General features: G+C 49.0%; 1 protein-coding gene across 1 annotated transcript; it reads right to left on the bottom strand.

Moving 5' to 3' along the window:
* Nucleotides 1-3041: 3041 nt before the first annotated feature.
* Nucleotides 3042-14909, bottom strand: CD2 (CD2 molecule; the record flags this gene model as incomplete). The annotated part of the gene is made up of 5 exons (XM_084278991.1): nucleotides 3042-3413; nucleotides 5235-5360; nucleotides 8711-8953; nucleotides 11308-11610; nucleotides 14849-14909. 5 exons carry the CDS (start codon nucleotides 14907-14909, stop codon nucleotides 3205-3207), a joined length of 942 nt encoding a protein of 313 aa, XP_084135117.1. The 3' UTR covers nucleotides 3042-3204.
* Between the last annotated feature and the right edge of the window lie 8299 nt (nucleotides 14910-23208).

The raw sequence follows: 23208 nt of genomic DNA, 5'->3' as shown, positions 1-23208 counted from the left end.
GCAGAGCACTTCCTGTTATTTCTTAGGTCTCGTTGTCAGTTCACTTTCCAGAACTGAAACACCCTCTGCAGCATAAAAGCCCAAGATTTGAATGCTCCATGACATGCATTCAGAAAAATGACTGACTTTTGAAGCAGGCAGGTGGAACTCAGGTCTGTGCAGATAGCGTGCAGCACATCAGGAACAAACATGAGACATCACAAAAACAGTGGTGACCATCAAAAAAAAAAAAAAAGGCACCAGTCAAAAATTAGCTTTGCCTGATGAAACTCGTGTTGAACAGGGTACTCTGTGCTCATAGTATTTTTTTGGTCTGCTTGACAGAGGACTGTGTTTCGGTGCCAATCCACCCAACAGAGATAAATTCAGTTCTTTTTGCTTAGCTTTGAGCCTCTTAGTACACAAGAGGGAAACATGGAGCTGAAAAGGGTCTAGGGGCCTCATAAGAGACCTTGGTGAGTTGTGCAGAGGCTGAGAGTGCCTCTCTCATCTCCTGGTTATAGCAGGATTGAAATGTGGGCCTCCACACTTCACCCATATCCACTGTTGTGGCCTGTGGCCTGCCCTCTACTTGGGGTGCCACTCCCTAGGAAGGGGATCCAAGGGCAGCTTTTCGGCATGCTCAGCCCTCACAGGCCTTAAGCTGAGACAACAGAGGCTTCCATGCTTCATAGGGTGGTCTTGAGCCCTGTCTTGAGGGCAGGTTTGAACCCAGTTTGTGACCAATAGTAGAAAAGCTTCTTCCCTCTTGTTTCTATCTGGGGCACAACTTCAACTTGCGCTGCAGTCCCTCACCAGAAGAGTAAGCACACCTCTGTGCTGGGCTAGAGTCACCTTGGCACCACCTCACACACGCACCAATGCCCCCTGCAAGGTCCTGCCACAGGCGTCATCCCACCAGCACCAGCCCCAGGCAAAGGAGGGCTGAGGGCAACAGCTGGTGGGAAGACCAGGAGCGTATCTCAGAGGTATGACAGACGCTCACTGAGCCTCTGCGGTAGGGGAGGAAGGAGTGTCTCCAAAGCATTCCTGCAGCTCTGTCAAGCTCAGGGCACAGAGGCCACTGTTCATAGGTAGGGGCTCCCAGGAGTATCCCAGGTCCCTGTAACCCTCCCTCTCTCCCAGGAAGGACCAGTGCTCTCATAACCCTACAGGAGTCCTAGCTCAGCCGCTTGCTCTGGAGAGGCCTCCGATAAAGGCCCGGCCGTGCAGGACAGGCAGCCAGGGTGGCTGTGCTCACCCACACTGCCCTGAGCCCACCAGCTGCCAGCACTCAGGTGGCAGCCAGTACCTCAGGGGATCAGGGTGACACCTCCTGCATCCATGTTTCCATGGCTCAGGGGCCAAAACATTTTTCTTCTCTCCTTTGTGCCAGAGTGAGATCCAGATGCTGAAGTACCAGCACAGAGGTGAACTGAGGTTGTCTCCACCCACTCTCATCTTTATTCATTCACAACAGGGATAACAGCACATGTTACGAAATGAACCACACACCAGTTTAAATAGTGAAAGCCCTAAAAGAAGCTGCAGGAAGCTAAGGCGAGGGCAAGTGGCACACCCAGGGCTGTGCCTGCTGCCAGAGTTCAAGCAAAGTGACTGAGATCTGGAGGAGGCAGAGACCTAACAAAGTTACTTCCCTCCCCTAGTACCTTAAGAGAAAAATACATTTCTAAGCAGAAACAAAGGATGGCAGTTTTAAACCCCTTGGCATATGTAGAATAGACAAGCCTGAAAGAGGCATTGCATGTTCTTCTGCCTAACACAACAATGTGGTAGCTGGATGTCTCGAGCTCTGTGGCTCTCACTGTTCTCCTTCTCCAACTGCACCGCCACTTACACCAGATGGGACAGTGTACCCAAACAGCTCTGAGAAGGTCTGTCCTCTCTCGGCCCCTCAGCTGTCCCATAGAGGTAGTTACATTTATGAACATCTCCAAGGACCAGAGGAGTGAGCAGCGTTTGTCCAGCACGTGGAAGGTGATGCAGGTACAGTTACTGCAGTCCAACCCCTCCTTCTGGGAAGGAGATCTCTCAGCAGTTCTCTATCACCTGGTTGTAATACCTGAGGTGCTTACCAGCAAAATCAAGGGATACAGCGCCTCACCATCAGCAGGAGGTCCTGTGATGAAAAGCCATGGCAATTGAGGTAATGCTGCTACTAATCAGACTCCTTGTCAGTTTGCAATACTTGTTTCATGAGCCAATGGATACCAGACCTCTTCTATGACCAAAAAAAGTTGTCTAAATAGTCAAAAGTACCTATGCTGAGAGTAAAGTTTCATTTTATTTGCCAGCAAAGGCTCTCAGAAAACTGAACCGAATCAGTCCGGGGAAAGCCCACGTAGCATGTTCCCCTGGCCCTCCCAGGGTGAGGATGCCTCTCAGGTGGTGCCTCATCTGCCCTTTGAAACACCCAGTGCTGGAGAGCCTCTCCCAGAAATCTACTTCAGTGCATTTGCAAAAAAAAAAAGAACCCAAAACCAAACCACACCAAAACCAAAACCAAAACTAAAACCAACCAACCAACAACCCCAAATTCTGACCTAACTCTCCCTTCCTACAAGTTAGGCCCGTGGTCTCTTGTTCTAAACACAGAAAAGTGGAACGTTTACTCCTTCCCCACTTGTTCTTCCCACACATGTGCTTCAAGGTGCTCTCATCTCCTTTTAGTACATTCTTCTCCGCATTAGATTACACCAATTCTTTCAGCTTCAGCCAAGCATTTAATTACATACAACTATTTTTTGATCAGAAGGTCATGCATTTGATGCTGAAGAAGAGGGCTATCCCGACTTGTGGCAGGAGACACATCACAAAACCCTGTAAAAGATCCTTAGGCCCATGCTGTCTCAATACAGCTTTAGCTTCTTCTTGACATAATCCACCCGAAAAGCACGAAGACAAAAAGATGCAGTAAAAACAAGTGAACCACAGAGAGACATGGGTTTCAAGGTTCAATGCTCCATACCCTAACACAGAGACACTGGAAGAAAAATGGCCACAGGGATGAGTGCCCATCACCTTGAATCTCCTCTGCCGAGTCTCTTCAATCTCCATTTGAGGCTCTCTCTAGTTTTCTGCAACAAAAAGCGGTCGTTCAGCAGCTGAGCATTACGCAGGTCTGGGCAGGAGGGCTTCTTGACTATGGGAAACCTTCTTCTCCCAGTAAATGGTGGAGCGGAGGGACCGCCGTCCCTCCCAGGTTCAGGGTCTTTCTCTGGGGTGGTTTGGTGTCCGTGGCTGAGTGCGGGGCCTGGGCCGTGGGGGCTGTGACTGCTGCTGCATGTGGGGCTGCGGCAGCGGCCGCTGCTGCACACGCATCTGCTTCGCGGTCGGGTTGTACTGCGGCGGAGGGAGCTCCCGCATCACCATCTCGTTGTCCACACAGCAAGCCTGCATCTTCCGCTCCTCCTCTGCAACAACAGAAGGACCCAGCAATCAGGCAGACGCTCAAACTCCAAGCACACATCGAGCAGCCAGGGAAAACTGCTTGGCCCAAACAAGTAAAAGCCAAATATTGGCCGTAGCCAGAAGGCCACTGATACTCTCAGGTGCTCCTGACATTCCGGTGGAGCAGCCACAGCCACCTCCCCCTGTGCACGCTGGGCAAACCTGAAAAGCCTTTTGGCTGCCTGGCTGAGGTCAAGCTACCCGGGGGGCACTTGGGGCAGCTCTGCCGCCCCTCAGCTGGGGGGACTGACTTTGCTGCAGAGGTCCCAGCAGCCACTGACAGAGCCTGAGCGGCTCCGTCCTCTTTTTTGAAGCAGGCTGCTGGAGGGAAAGTGAGAGGTAACCCCAGGAAGCAACATCAAAGCACTCTGCCACTCTCCATGCTGGGACTTCCAGGCACCTGGAAGCCAGTGGTCCATTTTGCCAGCAGCAATCTCCCCAGTAAAGCCAGGCTGTCTGACTTCTCATCACTGACTCATCGTTTCTGAAATGTCAGTCTGCTTAGCCTAGGGATTGAGGGATTCACCTCTTGGGACACTGAAATGGCCTTAAGCACAGCCCAGACTGTTTCAGGGAGGCTAGTCATCCTTGTACATTAGTCCTCCTGTTCCCAGACTTTTCTTTATCTTTATTCTTGCTAAATCCAAACCCACGAATTGAGGATGTGCTATCACTGCACAGCTGAGGGAGTTCTGTATCCCACTCAGACAAGAACACACCAGCACCATGCTCACAAGCTATGGCAAGCCTTCTGAGATGGCACCCTGTGGCTACACCCTGGTGACCTCCCTGAGAACAGGAAAAGCACTCACCTATTCTTCATGGTCTTAATTTCAGGGACAGCAGGAGTGCCATTGCAAGTTACACACACTCAGCTGCAGTGGGGTTGCATTCCCTTTGGCTGGCTGTGCGACTAGTCATGCTCATCCATGTTGTCAGCCTGACCACTGACACTTTGAGGTATCAGCTGAGGTTTCCTTCAGGCATTGCTTTGAGGTTTCTTTCTATTGTGATGTACAAAGGAGCTTTTACTCCCATTTTGTATCTTGAGACCTGACTCACACAGAGACTAGCTGTTATGTGAGACCACACAGGAAGCCTGCCTGACACAGTGGGTGGGGACTGGACTCAGAAACAAGACTGAGGTGCTCCACTGGCTGCAGGACCACCTCCTTGCCAGGGTGGCCTCCCTCCTACTTTAGCCTCCCATTCCGGGTAGGACAGACAGCTCTTCCAGTGGCAGCTCAGTATCCTCTGTCCACACAAACTAGCAGTAACACCTGGGTTGTGAATCAAGGCAACTTCTCCATCAAGATTGAGAGCCCACTCTCAGAGAAGATTCTGGCAGAGTTTTCCCTGTGGTCTTAGAAGCAAGAGTTTTGGACAACAGATGAAATCTCTGCCCACTCTGAAAACTTCAACTCTTTGAAGTGACCCAAGTTGGATCTCCAGTGTTGACAGGCCTCCAAGGGCATTGTTTTATAGAGAGGGCAAATCCTGTGAGATGCCTGAGGGAACTCATAGAAAAGCTGAGCCCTTTCCCCTTCTCATTATCTATAATGCTTCCAAATGTCAGTAATGATTTCAAGGACCCTAATTTTTCACTGTATAAAGTCAATTAAAAAAATCTGCTCGTGGGATATCTAATTGTATATTTTAGCCCCACGGATGCTCATGAATGGTGACTTTGGCAGAGCTTTTGAGGAGCAAATCTCCCCCCACGAACAAACCAAATATCTTGAGACAGGAAGTTTTTTGTTAATAGCAAATCCTTAAACACTTACCACGACCAACACCTTCAAGCCGTCTTGCTTTCCTCTTCCTGATACAATAAATAAGCAAAATCACAAAGATGACAAAGAAGATTGCACCTCCTGCTATGCTTGAGATGAGATAAAAGTCCAGCTGGACTAGTTAAGGGAATGAAAGAGAATGTTAGAGGAAAGAAATAACTTACACAACATCTACATAAATTTGGTATTTTCTTCCATTAACTGTAAAGGCAGAGCCAGTCAGAGAGCCCACTCTTTGCCTTTTTGATGTACACAGCTGAAAGTTGCACATCCTCATTGTGGGGAATTCTGATTGCTCCCTGATGGATTCAAGTTCTGCCAAAAATTGAAAATAGAGCATTCATGTGTGCCAGCTCATCCTATTTAAATTACCACAAATGCCCTGTTCCTTCTAGCAGTGGACCCTTTTTAAGCACAATAGACATCCAGGCAGTGGTCAGCACCTAACAAAAATAAACTTTCAAAGTCATACTGGAAATATAGAGACTAGCTTGCTTCATAGTATTTCAGTACTTCCTCTTAAATTTTTAGCTGTCTACAAATTATAAAATTAGCAAAAAGGAAAGGAACATAACCAAACACCCCATAGTTTCAAAATAAGAGTTCCATTTGCCTGGTGAGCAAACAATTTATGTGTGTTCCTTATTTTTGCCAGATAAAGCTTTCTGGGTGCTGGCCTTCCTTTGCCACCTCCTCCTGGCATTTGGCATTCAAGCTCGAGCACTGGTGCTGTGGAGCTGAACCCAGCAGAAGTGCACCTTCCTTGGCTTCTTGGGGTACAAAGCTCCAAAAGGGACCATACCGCTGCTACCACCCTTAACTTTCATAGGGCACACACACAGAGAGCAAAGAGTGATGACACCAAAGCTGAGAAGTCTACAGTGTCAGCCTGGGCTTCCCCAGTGGAAGAAAAAGATGAGCACCCTCAGTGATGTAGCTCTTGTCTCCTGTTTCATCTGACAGTGTTACACCAAGGTGTATTTTGCACCTTCCCTCGCCCGTTTCTCACAAAGGTGAGCCCAGGCAGATTCACACAAGGTGACAGTTATATGGCAAGTCTTCAGGTGACCTGAAGGCCACGTGAAGCATGCCTTGCCTGCTAAAAGTCAAAATTCATGGTAACAGGCCTCCAGTGCAGGACCAGAGGAGGGCATGGAGGGCAGCAGGGTTGGAAGGAGGTTTGACTGCAAGCCGAGGGATGGTTTCTCTGCCGTGGAGCTGGTCGAGTCTTGCCACTGCACAAAAAGGTCTGAGGGGGTTTTGGTGGGTTTTAGTGCCTGAAAAACCCAGCATTTGTACCTCGAAGAGCAGTGTGGCAAGTATTTTATTTCTCTGTTAATAACTTGAGAAAAAAACCCAAACTCTCCCACCCAACTTGCTCTGTGAAAGGAGAGCACTTCTCAAGGGTGAGGAGTGAAATCAAACCACCTCGCTGATGGCTAACGCCTGCCTGTACCAGCAATGCTGGCAGGCCCGTGCTTGCCTGGCTCGTGCCCAGGATGGCCAGCTTCAGCCAGCTACTCTTCATGAAGTCAGCATGTTTGGGCTAGTTGGCCCTGCTCTAGACAGGCCTAATCCAGCAGCACGCTCTCACACCTGGTTTCAAAGTCCATGCCACATCCTGTGCCCCAGCCCCTTCCCAATGCTAGCACCAACGGGGCTGTTCACTCGTGCCACAGAGAACTACCCTATTTTGGCCATTTTAGGCACTGGGAGGATCCTTCAGGAGGCCAGGGCTGTGTGGAAGAGCAGGGGTCACCCCAGCCTTAAGCTCTTTGCCCTTCAATCACAGCAGACCTTGGATTGCTTCAGTAAGGCCCCTAAGACTCAAGGCTTGCTCCCTCCCTTCTCACACTGTGGGCTGGCCTAGGGACTTGGGTTTTTCCTTAAATTCGCTATGGCAGATATAGCTGGAATCTGGAAATACTGCCTCAACTCTCATGAGCCCCCCGCTCTTCACTAGCTCTAGCAGGAATCGAGACCAAACAAGTGTTTTAAGTGAAGGGCTGGCAGGTAGCTGGGATGAAACCAAGATTAGCAAATTCAGAGACGTTTTCCTCAGTACTGAACTGGAAATACTAAGTTTGAACTGAACACACGCCCAGTATCATACCAATATAATCTGTCCCTTGTTTTTTACTTTAACTTTCACATTTTTTACAAGGAAGAGCACGGACTTCTTTTGCCTATCTGATAATTTTCAGCGTGACTCTGCACATTTAAAATACAATTCCTTCAGTTCTTTTGCTGCGTTTGTGATTTAGAATGATGATGCTTCAAGTGAGTAAGAAAATCTGTGGTATAAGTAATGCAGCCCCAAATGTCAGCTAAATTCTCTGGAACTTCCCTCCTGATTTCTAGGTCAAGCTGAAGAGTTCAAGCAGCTTATTTCCCCTTGTGAAAGCACCCATCCACATCCACAGGTAGTAGTCAACCACCACCTTCATAGGCAGGATCATGGATATGAGGAAAATAATCTGATTTCCCCACCATGAGGATGTAAATCAAGACCAAATCCCCTGACAATGCTGTGGCTTCATATACTTGGAGAAGATCTCAAGCCATATTTTCCAAAAATAATTTGTTAATTTATGTTGAGGTAGCTTAGGTAGTTTTATGCTATCTTACTGAAATCAACTCTTCAGCCTTGGACTGGTTGACTGAAGTCAACCTGTAGGAAGTGCCATTAGGTGCAAAGCAATGAAGAAGGATAAAAATGAGGGAGAAAGTGCTTTCTGCATTTTGCAGACTGCTGTGTGCAATTAAAACACTTTCAGGCCCACCTCTCCACTGTCTCCTTTACTTCATTGTTCTGCCACAGTGATGGTTGACACCACTAGAGTCTATTACAATACCTTGACAGCTTCTGGAAGAAGAATCAGCAGTGATTCAGGGGGTTGGGAGAGGAGAAAATGACAGAATGAGCAAGAACCACTGTCTCATTCATTCACCCCTCAACCAGCTTGATCTCACCAGCAGCCTGCAGCTTCCCCCAGGAGGCTTCATCCTGGTGGAAGCAGCATTGCAGTATGCCCTGGGGGCCTCTCTGTCCCCCACAATCCCCATGACTCACAAAAAATGTCTCACCATCTTCCAGCAGCCCCCACTAAGCAAGGGGAAAAACACCACTGGCCACAGGAGAGCAGGAGGAGCGTGGCCCACCTTGTGTCCCGGTGTTAGACCGGAGATGCCACAGGGGCAGCAGTGTGGTGGGCAGCAGCAGGATGGGGAGGATGGAGACGTGACAAGGCTGGGGAATGCCAGCCAGAAAGCGTAACTCACATCCCAGCTACCCCAGAAGCATCAATTCCCAATAACTGTGGCAGTATTTAGACTCACAGTGCTGGGTACCGGGAGCTATTGATGCTCCTGGCACCTGGACCAGTCCTACAGAGACATGCAACTGCGTTGGGCTTTGTGGGTCTGCCCATGGACTCTAGCAAAAAAAGATTCATTTTTTTTTTTACCTGAGCACTTCATTACTTTTTCAGATATTTTTCTGCTGACTTTGTTGTGGACAACACAGCTGAACGTCCCAGAAGGCTGTTTGTACAATTCCAACTTCGTTGCATTCTTTTGGAATTTTTTGTTTTTATCTACAATCAGTTCTATTAAAAATGTTTCATCTTTGTTCTTCGGCTTCACTTCACACTTGACAGATACAGTTTTATTAACACATTCAGCGCTGAGGATCGGCTGAGGGACGTGGTCTGAAAAAGAAGAGAAGGGACAGACAGGCACATCGGAGATGGTGTCTCCTTTTGGGAACCTCTGTTGTTAAGCAGAACAGAGAATTAGCCCCCAACAAGCTGTAAGGGAGAAACACCAGCTAATGACACCAGAGAAGAAAGAAGAGCACGTTAGACCTCTGCTACAGAAATAACATGGGAATAATAAAGAAGATGCAGTCTATTAGCCTACATGCTTGTCCTGGCAAGCAGAGCTGCATCACCACAGCTGGAGCACCTACAGGCTCAGCCTGGCTCACAGCCATCCAGCCAAGCAGGGGAAGAAGTCGTGTTTTCAGAGGAGGGAGAGACTTGGTGCCCCAGCCCCCTCCAACGCTGGCCCCAGCACCTTGGTGCAAACGAAGGTGCATCTGATCTGGCTGTGGTGGTCAGGAGAGATTTCCTCTGAGACAAAAGAGCTCCTTACAACGCTTTATGTGCTAGCCCAGGCACGCAGCTAGCACGGCAGCCACAGCAATGAAATCCCACCAGAACAGAACAGAAAACACAGAACAGACACCCCTCAGCGCTCAGCAAGGTTGTGGCGGAAAGAACCGACTTCTGTCGCTTTTGATGTCCCACAAAGAGCCAGCTACCTTTCTGGTCCACATTCTCTCTGACACTGGTGGCACTGAGAGCCAGAAAAGCCCACAGGGCTTTCCTGAACTAAGGGATGCAGGCAGGGACATCAGTTGGGGGGCAGGGTGGGAAATAATTAATTTCCACCTTTTTTTTTTCTTTTTCCCCAACAAAACCACACCAGAGCCACCTCTACTTAGAAGCATTTTAAGTTGGAGAGACAGCAAGGGCTGCCTGTAGCAAATGCAGCCTGGGTTCAGGCTGTGATATCTGCAGCCACCCATAAGGCCACTCCCCTTCTGCAAGCTGCAACCTACCGCTCAGCGGAACACCCACCCGGGTGCGAAACACCAGCACCCAGGCTCTGCTGATGGAGCTGTGTGATGGTATCATCTAAGCTTTTCTTTTTCCTTCTTTTTTTTTTTTTTTGCTTTTTTTTAAACAACTGTCTGTCCAACCCTAGTAACAAAATGCAATCTGTCTGGCAAATGACTCTAGCACCTGGAAGATTTTATTCCCAAAACCCCTCTCGGGGGGAAGGCAACCTCTGCTGTGCAGTAGATGAAATGATGCAGCACGTAACTAGGTTGCAACCTTAACCTGAAATTGAACCCAGGAAACCCTAATGACATCTCAGTGCCTTAAAGCCTAAGTAAGTAGCATCAGGCCCTGCTGATTTCCTGAGCCTGTAGACAGTTTCCAGCAATGATTCCTGAAGTAGTGGGACACCCTTGCTACTCAGCAGTCTATTAGCTATGGGGCCTCCCACTGCAGAGAAGCTATTTCAGCTCTCTTTGCTGCTGCTGCAGCCACCTCACCAAGGTATCATTTCTGTAGTGCCAGCTGGTGCCCACTACCTCAAGAGGCTGGCAGAGTTGTGCATGCTGGCTGAGGAAGGATGCAGTAAAATCATCTTATTTCTGGGGCCAAAAACCCCCACACTATCTGACAGCTTAGTGGTCCAGAGAGGCGGCAGCAGCCATAAAAGAGCAGGAGAGCCATCCCTTTCTTCCTTACTCACCCCAAAAGCTTTGGGCTGCTGCTGCTCTTGTGTCTCAGGACAAGATGCAGCAGAATAACGGAGGCTGCCTTCATGCTTTGAACCTTAGGCAGTGAAAATCCCCAGATGTGTGCATAAGCATCCTTTGAACAGCTTGATCTTCATATTTATTGCGTGATGCTATGCAAGGATAGGAAGCAGGAGTCCTCTTCCCCTGCAAATTCAACTCCTATTGTGAGGTAGCTGAGGAGAGATGGCTGCTGGCTACTTTTTTGCTAGAGCAAAACTGGAATGGGATCATGTTGCCTAAATACAGGCATTTAGTGCCAACAGGGTTCTCCTCAGGAGGATGGCAGAGGCATCACACAAGGTGCTCACCTTGCTGGAGCAATTGCTAGGGACCAATAGCCACATCTCAGCGCCTATGACATACTACCACAAGTGCCACAGCCACAGGTGTACCTCACATAGGTTTCTGTGCTCCCACAAGAGGTTTTTGAGAGCAGGGTGCTGCTGACAGCACAGGCCCACTCATGTGGTGCTGCCCCGCCTCAGGGCCTGAGGGGTCCTGGCACCACCTGCGGAGCTGCAGTAAGGCCGACCGCGCTCACCCCGCTGCCAACACAGATGTGCTCATGGGCGCTTGCTTGGGCACAAGTAGAAGCTTGGTGGCTGACAAAGAGGGCAACCAGAAAGAAGCAGGAGACCAGAGGGCATGTTTTATGCTGCAAATAGTGTGAGAAGAACAAAAACTCACCTTGAACGATTAACATTGTTTCTTCTGCTGCCTTAAATCTTCCATCCTTCCCATAAACCATCACTTTGTACTTTCCACTATCCTCTTTCACCACACGCTCTATCTCCAGAGTCCCATTCATGTGTAACTGACACCTACAGGAGCTCTTCAGCACAAAGTACTTAACGTTTTTGTCTTTTATCTGAACCAACTCTGCTTGGTCTCTCTGCCATCTGGTATGATACACGTCCCCACCAGCATCAGCAGGGGTGCTGAGAAGAACTGAGTCATTCACAGCCTTGTAAATGCATTTGGTGCTGGAACCTGTAAAGAGAATCACAGAATCTTAGAATGGTCTGAGTTGGAAGGGACCCCAAGGATCATAGAGTTCCAACCCCCCTGCCACAGGCAGGGACACCAACCTCAGGGCCTGGATCTACACAAGGTTGCCCAGGGCCCCATCCAACCTGGCCTTGAACACCTCCCGGGACGGGGCATCCACCACCTCTCTGGGCAGCCCGTTCCAGCTCCTTACCACTCTTTCTGTAAAGAGCTTCCCCCAATATCTAATCTAAACCTTCCCTCCTTTAGCTTTAATCCATTCTCCCCTGTCCTGACATTGTCTACCTTTTTAACAAGTTGATTCCCCTCCTGTTTGTATGCTCCCTTCAGGGACTGGAAGGCTGCAATGAGGTCCCCCCGCAGCCTTCTCTTCTCCAGGCTGAACAAGCCCAGCTCCATCAGCCTCTCTTCATAGGGGAGGTGCTCCAGCCCTCTAATCACCTTTGTGGCCTCCTCTGAACCCTCTCCAACAGTTCTATGTCTTTCTTGTATTGGGGACCCCAGAATCACAACCAGCCTGTCGGTGTATCACCAGAAGACACAGCAGTGACCCAAAAGGTTGTCACTTGCTACCCCCTCTCAATTGCTGCTCTTCATTAGCCAATGCTATTTTCTTCCCCTGCTCCAGAGCATTCCTTGATCGTTTCTTTGGTAAATGTCAGCAGTCAGTTTAATTCGGGGGCCAAGGAAGCTGAGAGTCTGGCTTTCAAAAGCTGGTATTATGCTCTCACCGGCTTATTTGGAGTGATTCTGGATGCTAAAATTCATGGGTGCATGTGGACTTAATGCTTCCAGTAAATGAGGTCACTTCAGTGTGTTCTGCACGTGGCACAGACCAGTCTGCAGCACGCCCATGGCTGCAAACATCACTGCGGACACTAAGGACACAAACTGGTAGGGGTCCTGGGCAGTGGGATCGGTTCGGCAGTGACACTGACGGCAGTGATAATGCTGCTGATGGCCCCTGTCAAGCAGTGAGTGGGCATAAGGCACTGAACTGGAGGCAGGCACGGTGCCTACATCTTGCAGTGCTCCCTCCTCACCCATCCCAGGCACCCGGCCCTGCTGGAGTAAACCCACAGTGGGGCAAGTAAGGTGGGGAAAATGGACAGCTAATGGCATCCTGTGAACTGATCGGGCACGGGAGACCCAAAGGCCAAAAACATATTTTCTCTCTGCAGGCCCACTTTGCTGACGAGTCCCAGGTTCCCAAAGGTACTGCCAGGACCGGGCAGTACTTCTCACATGGCCACTGAAGCGCATATTCAGGAAAGCCAAGGCTGATAAACATCAGTCGCATTGCTAGCAGTGGAGAGGGTGTGCTCCGGGCTGGGCGGCCTGCCCTCTCCCCTCCTGGCTGCTCCACAGCCTTTGCAAGGTCCATCTCCAGTGAACCGGGACCTTTCGAAGTCCAAGGTTTGTCAGGAGGTCACTTCAAATACGGTGCTGCCTCCACTCCTGTGGCAGGGGGAAAATTGGCAGGAGGAGGTAGAAAAGTGCTCACAGGCATCGGGTGGGAGAAGCCCGCTGATAACCAAAGGTGCACTCAGAGCCACAGCTTGTTTTGTTCACCATTTTCTTATGTTCATCACTCTTTAATTTTTCAGGACACAGCCGATCGGCAGGAGGGGATTTGTCTTCACATCACCAGACAGAGCTGATTCTGGTCTAAATTTACATATCTTAAGCCCTTTCTGTCAATTGAGAGAAAAACTATGCTTATGCATATTTTTGTTACAGTCCTTCACTCCCAGTATCAAGGACAACGATAAAATCCATCACATAGGGGAAACCCAAATCCAGTTCCTATTTAATGAAGCTAACAATATTAGAGATAACCAAAGAACTAAAATAGTTGTAGCACAATAAGAAAATTACTACTGAAGTGCTCCTGGCACTTCACCCCCAGTCAAAGGGGAGGTATCTGACACATCTAATGAATATTCTGAAATTAAGTTCTCAACCAAACGGTCTTGGAAGCAGCTATCCTCTGCACAGATTGCATTACAGATTATACCCAAATATTTGCATTCCAATACTTGTTTCTGCTCAGTCACACACAGGTATTTAGAGCTAGTAATGAGACTTCTTTGCATACCAGATATCACCCTTTTCTTTTTCCCCTCTCTCTGGAAGAAAAAAAAAAAAATCTAAGTTTTCAAAGATAACTTAATGGCATCTTTGTGAACCAGTGACCTAAACACATCTGTGGATGTTTATCTGATCTCCATGTTCTTGCTAATAGAAAGCTGAGCATCTTACGTATACGAGACTAAAAATCTGTTTAGCTAATGGAACAGCAGTAACTGGGAACTGCAGCGCGCTCTGAGGGCACTGGCAGCGTAGACCTCGCCTGCAGTTGCAAGGAAGGGTTAAAACTAAATGCTCCCATAGTAACTTTAGAGAAGTAAGGAAGTCTTTGGAACAAGTTTTCCATTCAAGGGAATAATCTTCATTTCTGCTGGGGAAAATATTTATGCATCACATTAAAAAAAATAAAAACTTTAAATAGCTATAAATTTTGGTTTGGAGGAAAAGAAAAGCATTAAACAGCCATACATACAATCTGTAGTGGCATGAACAGAAAAAAAGTAATCCATGCATGATTGTATTGCCTCCTTCTCTTACAACCTTCTCTAATCTATGAGTTAACACCTTAATTAAGCTTTTTAGATTAATGTTGTAAAAAATAGAGAGCAATAGTATGCAAAACATAAAAGACATATGTATTTGCTTGCTGTTTTCACGTCTCAGACTTCCTCAGCTCCACTAAGGACACTGAGATATATCACTCTTCCTGTTAATATTTATGGAAGAATATAATTTGCACTTTCAAAAGATTTGCTCATCTTTGATAAGAAAAGGAAATTACATGTGATAATGCACCGTGAACTGGATCTCTAATGTAGTACAAGTTACCTCAAGGGCAGAGAGAAAACTGCATGCTGACATTTCTCATTATACATGTGTCAAATTAAGGCTCACTAACTTAAAACCAAAACTGTTTGCAGATTATTATAAATGGAAAAGGAAACTCAGGTTCTGCCCTCCCCCTCCAGCTAAAAATTAAATCAAACAATAATAGCCAAAGGTCTTCACTCATTGGGAAAGTAGAACTAGTTGCTTATCAGTAACATCCCACTAAGCTGTAAATGGTTTAAAATGCAATTTTAACAAGGCTAGCCCCCAAGAAAGCAAAGAAATTGTAAGAAAAACTCACATTTTACATGGGGAAAGAAAAGCAGCAAGCACTTGACTAGGAAAATCCTCCTAAAGTTCATTTTCAGGGTCAAAAAATCCAGTGTTGCCTTGTCTAATGACAGCTTCTGGCAGGTGAGAGGATTTTTCTGCTGTGAGCAAGCGGTCGTGGGATGTGTCGGTACAGCCCTCGTGCCCTCCTCCCCTCCTCCCAGCTCTCACCCTAGCACTTCCCGTTTCTAGCACAGGCACAAAAGCTATGGACAGAAATACTTCTCAACAGGCTGTTTTATCAGGACAGGGATAATGTGCAGTGACAAAGCAAGCACACACTGAGATGTAGGAATGCTCCCAAGGTCTGTCCACCCAGCTGGAGGGCCAGCCAGGGCCCTCGTCCTCTTCCATGTTCACCTGAAGAGTTAAACTGCAGGATCCGCGTGCCACCATCCTCGTGAGATGGATGTGGTTTTGGGGGCAGGGGGTGATGAGAATACTCCTGCTCCCCTTATAGCCTTAGCAGTACCAAGGGGACAGCAAGCCCAGGACCCCCAGTGGGAAGTGGGTAGCTGATGGCTGTTGGACAATGTCAGAAAGGAGACACACTTCCCTTGGAAACCATCAGGATCAGCTTTATATCAATGCTTGACCTATGAGGGGCTGGCCAGAGCTGCGAGAATGTGTTCTGCAGGCATGGGCAGCTGTTCAAGCAAGCTGCAAAAGAGGGATGAGCATGGGAGGGGATGAAAACGCTGCCTCAGGTCTTACTGGAAACCAGCCTCAAAGCTGGTTGGTATGGGAAAGATGCTGAGGAAAGAAGCTTGAAGGAAGCATGGGAGTTAGGTCCAAAACCACGTCAGAAGCTAATAAAATCTTGATTACTGATTCCAATATGAAACAGATGTGGTGGGGAGGATTTTGAATCGTATCATCCCCAACACAGTCCCTCTGCTACAGTGGCCACCAAAATCATCCAGCTTTTTATCACACATGTAGACCAAGAAGGAAGACAGAAGAAAAGCTGTGGCACTGGAGACGTACAATATTAGATAAACCTTTCTTGTTCATTCATGTCATCCTTCTTCCTTGATGTTATAGGAAAGTCTTGTAAGACATCTCTCCCTCTCTGGCTTCGCTGTCTTTTAACTGGTACTGACGCGGGTAAAAACTACCCTTTTTTGCACAAAAGGGGAAAAAGTTACTTGAGATAAAATGCACCCAAGGTCACAGTCATGCTGCCTGTTCACATCGCAGGAAAACCTAGCTTTTCTTCCTTCTTTTTTTTCTTTTTATCATTTCCTTACAGAGCATGCACACACAAAAGGAGAGAGGAAGCAACAGCAGCAAGATGTCGTTACTCTGCCTGACGGGTACCCTCTGTGGAGAAAAACAAGCCAAGGGCACGGCTTCCTGTGCCCGAGCATCTCCCCAAGCCAAGCAGACAGCGCCGGCAGCTCTGGCACTGTGGGGACATCCTCCTCAGCCTCACTGGCAGCGACACGTAAGGTCTCTACACTTGGACACATCTGCTTCCAGCCCGAGTCTCTACAGGGCTTTGGGTGAAAGCAGCAACTCTGAGCTCACCTGCTTTTCTTTCCTTTGTTATTTCCCTTTCCCTGGGTTGAAACCACTGCTCGCACTCTGCTCAACCGTGTCTCGCTTCTTCCTTGAGGCTACAATGCCTCAAAGCCACCGCCTCATGCCCCAAAGCCCAGCGTAGCCCCGCGCTTTGCCTGTTTGCCCCCACGCTCAGATCGCACATGCACTGGGGCAGGTACCGTGCTACCCTCTGCACACACACACACACACACACACACACACGGAGCCTGCTCGGTGCCAGCCTGCTCGCTGGGTACTGCCTGCCGCAGGGCTGCAGGCTGAAACTGGGGTCGAAATACAGATGGGAAGATGCGTGTGTGCACATGAGGGCAAGAGGGGAGAGGTAAAGCTTCACAGCCACAGAACAAGGCTTAAAAGGCCGTTGTCCAGTATCCGTAATGAAGGCCACTACTTCCAGCCAATCAGGTCTGTCATGCCCCGATGCCCACGCCCATGTAACATCACAGCTGAAATGACTCAGACTGGAAGGCCCTATGCTCCAGCATGCCAGTTACAGCACATCAAATATGGCATCCTTTTTCCGGTTAGGGCAGTGGGGAGACAGGAGCAAGAGACCACCCCTAAAGGATACGAAAGACCTGTTCAAAAACATGCATTCACTGTGAGCTGTGCAGAGGCACTTGAGAGAGGTGGCGAGGGCTCAATAGCTGATGTCCCCTGTCCATCACAGAAGCGACACTGGGCCTTGGCATTTCTGAGTACTTGGGTGTGTGGGCACAAAATCAGCTTGCCCAGAGATCCTGTATAAAAAAAGTGCAGCCAAGCCAGCAAAGGGGCACACCATCTACCTGCAGCAAGGATTCCCCATGAGACCCTGGCATAGGCTATCCCACCAAGCAGCCCCTTTTCTAACCAACATCAGAAACCTTCTGTGCCACAAGACTCAGCTGGACAATGAGAAAGTGGCCCGTGTCTCTAACCTCAGTCTTCCTGCCATTTGAGAGGTGTGGAAACGGCAATATCCTTGTAGCTTCACCTTCCTTCTCTTAAGGAGCAAGTCAATGTTGTGCCATAGTCCTGACTGGGCTTTGATCCCCATTTTACAAGGAGGAAGGGATTTTCTGGATGTTACTGGGAGGGGAGCACTGGAAGAACCTGCACTAATGTCTCTGTTTCCCCCAGAGGGAAGGCAGCAAGCAGAGGGTGTCTGAGGGCAAATGGGCATCTCTGGAAAACACAGGAGCTTTAGGCCACTGCCACAGAGGAGCTCTGGAGGCCAGCATGGACCTTCAGCAATGCAGTGTGGGATGCACACCCCAAAAACATCTACAGCGGGGAGCACTGGCAGTGCAGCACCCGGCACCAACCAGCAGTGCTCCCCGAGGAGTGGGACAGGCACAGCGAGAGCTACTGCTTGTGCCCATGTGCTGCCACAGCCCAAACACTGTCCCATCTTGTGCTGAACAGAACCATGCAAGGTCTGCCAGCCCTGCAGATAACCGTGCCCTCACCCCTTCTGCTCGCTGCAGACACCCTCCCTCTCCTACCCGTTATGCAGGAAGTAACACTGCTGGGCTACACACCAGCCAGCTAGAAAGCCCTGGTGCCGACAGAAGGGGTACGGTGGTGCTGGGCCTGTCTTCTGCCAGGCCTGTCAGCCCATGGCTGAGCATGCTCGGCCTCTGGTTAGCTCACTGCCTTGCTGGATGTCTCCAACGTCCGATGCACAGCAGGAGCAGAGGACTGAACGTAGCCACGACCACGGCGTGTTTCTTATCGGCCTCTGCTGTCTCTGTGGTATTGTTTCTACTGCAAAAGCCACAAAGCGCTATAGTCATACACACTTGCTTTTGTCGCCTGCTCTCTCTGTTACTGTTCTGTTCGTTGCGATGCACTGAGCAGCTTCCTTCCTCGCAGGGAATGCAAGCAGCGTGCTTACGCTTCCATGTAAAGGTGACAGACTCCCTCCCACAGATCTGGAGGCAGCATCTCAAGAGACAGTATATAGCTGTCCCAGGCTCCAAGTCTTCAACCTAGTGATAATCCAATAAACATTCATGCCTGAGGCTAATAAAGAAAAGGGAATGTTATTAGATGTAGAAAAGCAAGAGGGCAAATACACTGAGTGTGTTCCTCTCAGGAAAGTCAGCATGTGATAAGCCAGAGTGAATTCGTAGATCATCTGGTAATTCACACCATCTCCTCTGGCATGAAGCTTAGGTCGTTTTAAATGGCATTAGCATGGGATTCACTACTCTTCCCTGAAAGTACAGTCAGACATCCTGCAGTCACCACCACCTGAGATCCTCACCATGAAAGTCGACTAGAGTATTGAAAATTCGTACCTCTAAATTTCTCAAAGACAGGCCCTCAGTTCAGCACAGTTTGTGAGGAGAAGAGCAAACGTGACCTTGATTGAAACACCGGATGGGTGGTGTCACATGGAGGTGAAGCTTTGGACAAGTCTAACCTTAGTCTTGGGAGAAATCCTGAGTTTGCACCTTAGCCTGCAAGGCTAATACTTGGGCTCCATCTGGGTTGCCCTGGATGGTAGCTGAGGGTTTCACGATGGCATGTTCCCTTTTTCCTTTGGCATAACTTCGCAGGAGAGGGAGAACTGTGGGCAGAGCCTAGAGTGGGGAAGAAGCAAAGTCAGCCCTGGCCGGAGGAGTTGCCGTGGCGCTGTGAAATGCCAAGGGACTGCTGGTTTCCACACCCAGTTTCAGCCATTTGAAGGGCCTCCTCTTCACCTCTGCCTTACACAGAGCCGAGAGAGGAAGAAGTCCAGCTCGAATGCAGCAGTGCAAACATGACAACAATCATGAACTCAAAATGAAGCTTTGGCCAAAGGTTTGGCAGGGATGCTGACTTGGTGTCTCGGAGGTTACATGTAAATTGAAAGCACTGTTTTGCCTGTACATGATGGAAATATTCCAAAAATAGTCAGCACTGAAACGGCTGTCTGCAGCGGCTTTTTCATCCTTCTATAAACAGAGGTTGGTGGAAGCTGTCAAACTATGACTCGCTCGGAACAGTCCTTAGCTGATTATTTCAAGATAAATGGTTCCCTTGTCATGTCCGTCATACCACATCATAAGCCCCAGGCGTTTGCTCCCTCAGACTCATCTTCCTCTTTTCTACCTGTGAGCCTGTGTCAACAGCCTAAACCTCACAAAGGATGCCCAGTCTGAGTCTGGTCTGAAGCACTGTGACATCCTCATACAGAGCAGTTGACAGTCTGTGGTTCACAACAACGTCTGAGGCTAGAGCAGAACTCAGACAGCTGCTCTTGCAGATAGTGCACTTCAGTCTTGTCTGGCACTGGTTTCCATCATCTGTAATGATCCTAGATTTAGGATCTAACGTTCAGTACCTTACTCTAACAATTTCAGTGACATTACTACTACAGCAAAACATGTTGCAGTCCAAGCAAAAGTTTGTTGGTATGATGCAGTCCTTCTGCCTTACATATGGCAGACAAACACAAAATCCTTTTCCAGGCTTTTAGCAGTGATAAATATGTGTAGACCTGTATTAACTACAATACATCCCTTTGTCACCAGAGGGGATGGACCAGCTACTCAAGGAAGATAATAGAAATCAGCCAGTTTTAGAGATATACCCAGGAAAAACCTCTTGTTAATACCATCAAAGTAATCTCTCAGTCAAGATCTGACACTCTCCAGAAATCACCAGCTTAACAAATGCGTGAATAACTCATGCCCTGTACAATGTTTTGTTCTGTTATACTGTTACAGCTCTAGAGAGGAGTGAGGGACAGTTCGAAACAGGTAGGTGGGAGGATGAGGAGTGACCCAGGAGACTAAGCACAAAGAAACAGCAGGTAAGTTTCAGTACTACAGGCATTTATTCTTAGGAGGGGCCCCGAACGGCCTTTCTACAAGTCCCCCACACTTTTGGCACAAGACCTTTTGCTGCTCAGTGTGGATCCCAAGTTTGCAGCTCAGTTTCCCCTGCTTCTTCTCTGGGCCCACAAGTTTCCTGTGCCTTGTGAACAGTGTTTCGGCCTCTCTGATGTCTGTCTGTTCCTACATGCATTGACCCATCCAGTCCTGCCAGCTGGGAAGACGTGAGGACAGAAAGCGGGTCAGGAAAAGGAGCCAAGATCCTTGACACAGCACACTGTGGTTAGGGAGTGCAGCAGGACACCCTGCTCTCCCCAGTAGCCCTGAGTGAGCACAGGTGACACCCCAGGACCAGACCTTGGTCTGGCCAGAGCAGGCAGCACCCTCCTTCTCACTGGGGTGACCCAGCCCCACCATCAGGACTGAAAAGCACTGGCAGACCCCCCATACACACCTTTTGGGGTGCAGGGGCTGCAGGGCAGCAGAACAAGCTCAGCCCTGTTCTGACCACGCTCTCAGCTCTGGTGCCATCACACCGCACTGGCACAGGAAACACCAGGCAGCTGCAGGAGGGAGGCACGTCAGCCACAGTGAGGACCGTGCCTTTTCCACAGCAAAGTACAGGCACAGAGCTGCCCACGCTTCAAAACACTGGCAGCCCACAGCTCCTGCTGTCAGCCAGGAAGGGCAATGGCTAAGGTGCTGTGCCACTGCGTTTCTGAGAACTTCTGGGGTTTAAGGTCTGAATAAGGCAAGCAGAGAATGTTCTGTGTAATGCCTCTGAGCACCAGGGGACTTGGAAGCATGCTGTGGCTTTTCACACTGTTTCTAGCAAGGTGTTACATAAGGCCCAGCTCCCTCTGTAACACTCCTGAGAGGTAGAAGGAAACCAGCACCTCACAAGCTAGCAAGGTTAATGAGACAGGCATCATCCTCCATAACAGCTTTTGAAATTCTCCTTCCTTACACCATGGGCTGCCAAAACAGTGGCAGGCACATCACTACAGGACTTGCTGCAGCCAGGGCAGACCTCTGCATCAGCACCCCGTGAGGTCTCGAAGCTCTCAGCCATGCCATGCCACAAGTGTGAGGTGCCACTGTGTGTCTGCAAGGCTTAAATCCGTTTTACAGAGGAGGCCTATATGATCACCCCAGTTTTAGAGATGGGGAAATGAGGCAGAGGAGGATGGAAGGACTCATTAAGGTCAGCCAGCCAGTCCAAAGAAGGACAACAAATGGAACCAGATGCTTCCATGACCCAGACTCCTGGCCACCCACTACCTGTCTACAAAGCACCATTTAAAAGGACTTTCCATTCAGAGCATCTATTGGCACAAGCAAGGTCTCAGGATGGCGTCACCACTCCTTTCAGCCACGCCTTTTTGTTTCCATCATGGAAGAGCAGGCTTTTTGTTGACTACATTTCTCTCCTGCCCCAGGGGCAGCTCAGTAAAGAATTGCTGAGCCCTAGTCACCACTCCACAGAGCTGCCAGTTTCCAGGGCAGCCTCAAAGCAAGCTAGCGTGGCGTGCCTTGTGCCCACACAGGTAGGATGCGCTGCGTGGGAACTACAACTGCAGAGGTTATTTGTGTTACCTTGGAAGTTCCTTGAAGTTCTGCAGCATTAGTAATTTGGTATAAACACAGGCATCTATTTTCCTCTCGCACCGAGGCCGTTTAACCATCGGGGTTTTTTTAAGAGAGATGGTATCAAATTCATGGAAGAGTTCAGTCCTACGCCAGCAAAGGAGGGGCTCTCCATCTGCAGCTCCTTCTCCAGAGAAAGCTGTAAACAGGCATTTGTATTTGCCAAATAACAAAGCTTTAAACTCTCCACAAAAGGTAAGGGGGGGGGGGGGGAAACCCCTCCTTATCAGAAATGAAATCACCTGAATCACAGAATCACAGAATCACAGAATCTTAGGGGTTGGAAGGGACCTCAAGAGATCATCGGGTCCAACCCCCCTGCCAAAGCAGGCTCCCTATCTCACATTACACAGATAGGCATCCAGACAAGACTTGAATATCTCCAGAGAAGGAGACTCAACCACCTCCCTGGGCAGCCTGTTCCACTGCTCCGTCACCCTCACTGTGAAAAAGTTCTTCCGCATGTTGGTGCGGAACTTCCTATGCTCCAGCTTACAGCCATTGCCCCTAGTCCTGTCCCCACAGACCACTGAAAACGGGCTGGCCAATTACCCCTGCATCCCAAGTCTAAGATATTTATAAACACAAGAAGAAAGGGAACCCCAAACCCTCAACAGCTGGACAGGAATATGTACAAACAGAAGCTGCAGGTGCATAGCTTCCACCACAGCCTCCTATGGCAGCAAGGGAAATCCTGACCCAGCTTGTGCACAGGAAGGAAAGGGAACAGGTGAGTTCTTACCTGTGTTCAAGGGCACCTGAAAAGCTGGCTAGGGCCCTGGCTTCCCTCCACTCTTCTCCCATCTCAGCTGGCAAAACCCATACCAGAAAATCAGGTCAGGAGGCAAATCCTGAAAGGGCCAGCTAGGACTAGAGGATGGCTGGGAGAAGGCAGAGGGTGGAGACACACAAAAAAAAGAGAGAAAACTCCTGCTGTGGGAAGATTTGTGTTAACACAATTCTTAGGCCTATCAGAACCATCACTGCACATTCCCTGCTCATGGCTCACAAGACAGAGAGGAGTCACAGTCCTTGGCGAAGCATCACCAGGGAGGCTCAGAGGAGGTGTGATGTACCATCCAGAGAGAAATGCATCCCCATCCCAGGAATTCAAGGCAAACATCAGGGAGAATAGGTGTGAGGAGGCAGCAGGAGTGACTGCTGCTTTCTGGGGGACACCACTTTACAAAGCCTAAAGATTTTGCAGGATGATGGAGGACAGACCTTGCTTGAGACCCCTGCAGCCTCCCCACCCATTTGAGGGAAGAAACCGCATCTATAAATGCCATTACCCACCATCACTTCGTTATCC

The sequence above is a fragment of the Gallinula chloropus genome, assembly GCF_964237585.1.
Source record: "Gallinula chloropus genome assembly, chromosome: 1".
Classification (NCBI taxonomy): Eukaryota; Metazoa; Chordata; class Aves; order Gruiformes; family Rallidae; genus Gallinula; species Gallinula chloropus.
Note: the sequence above shows the minus strand (reverse complement) of the source record. Positions and strands in the feature narration are given on the sequence as shown.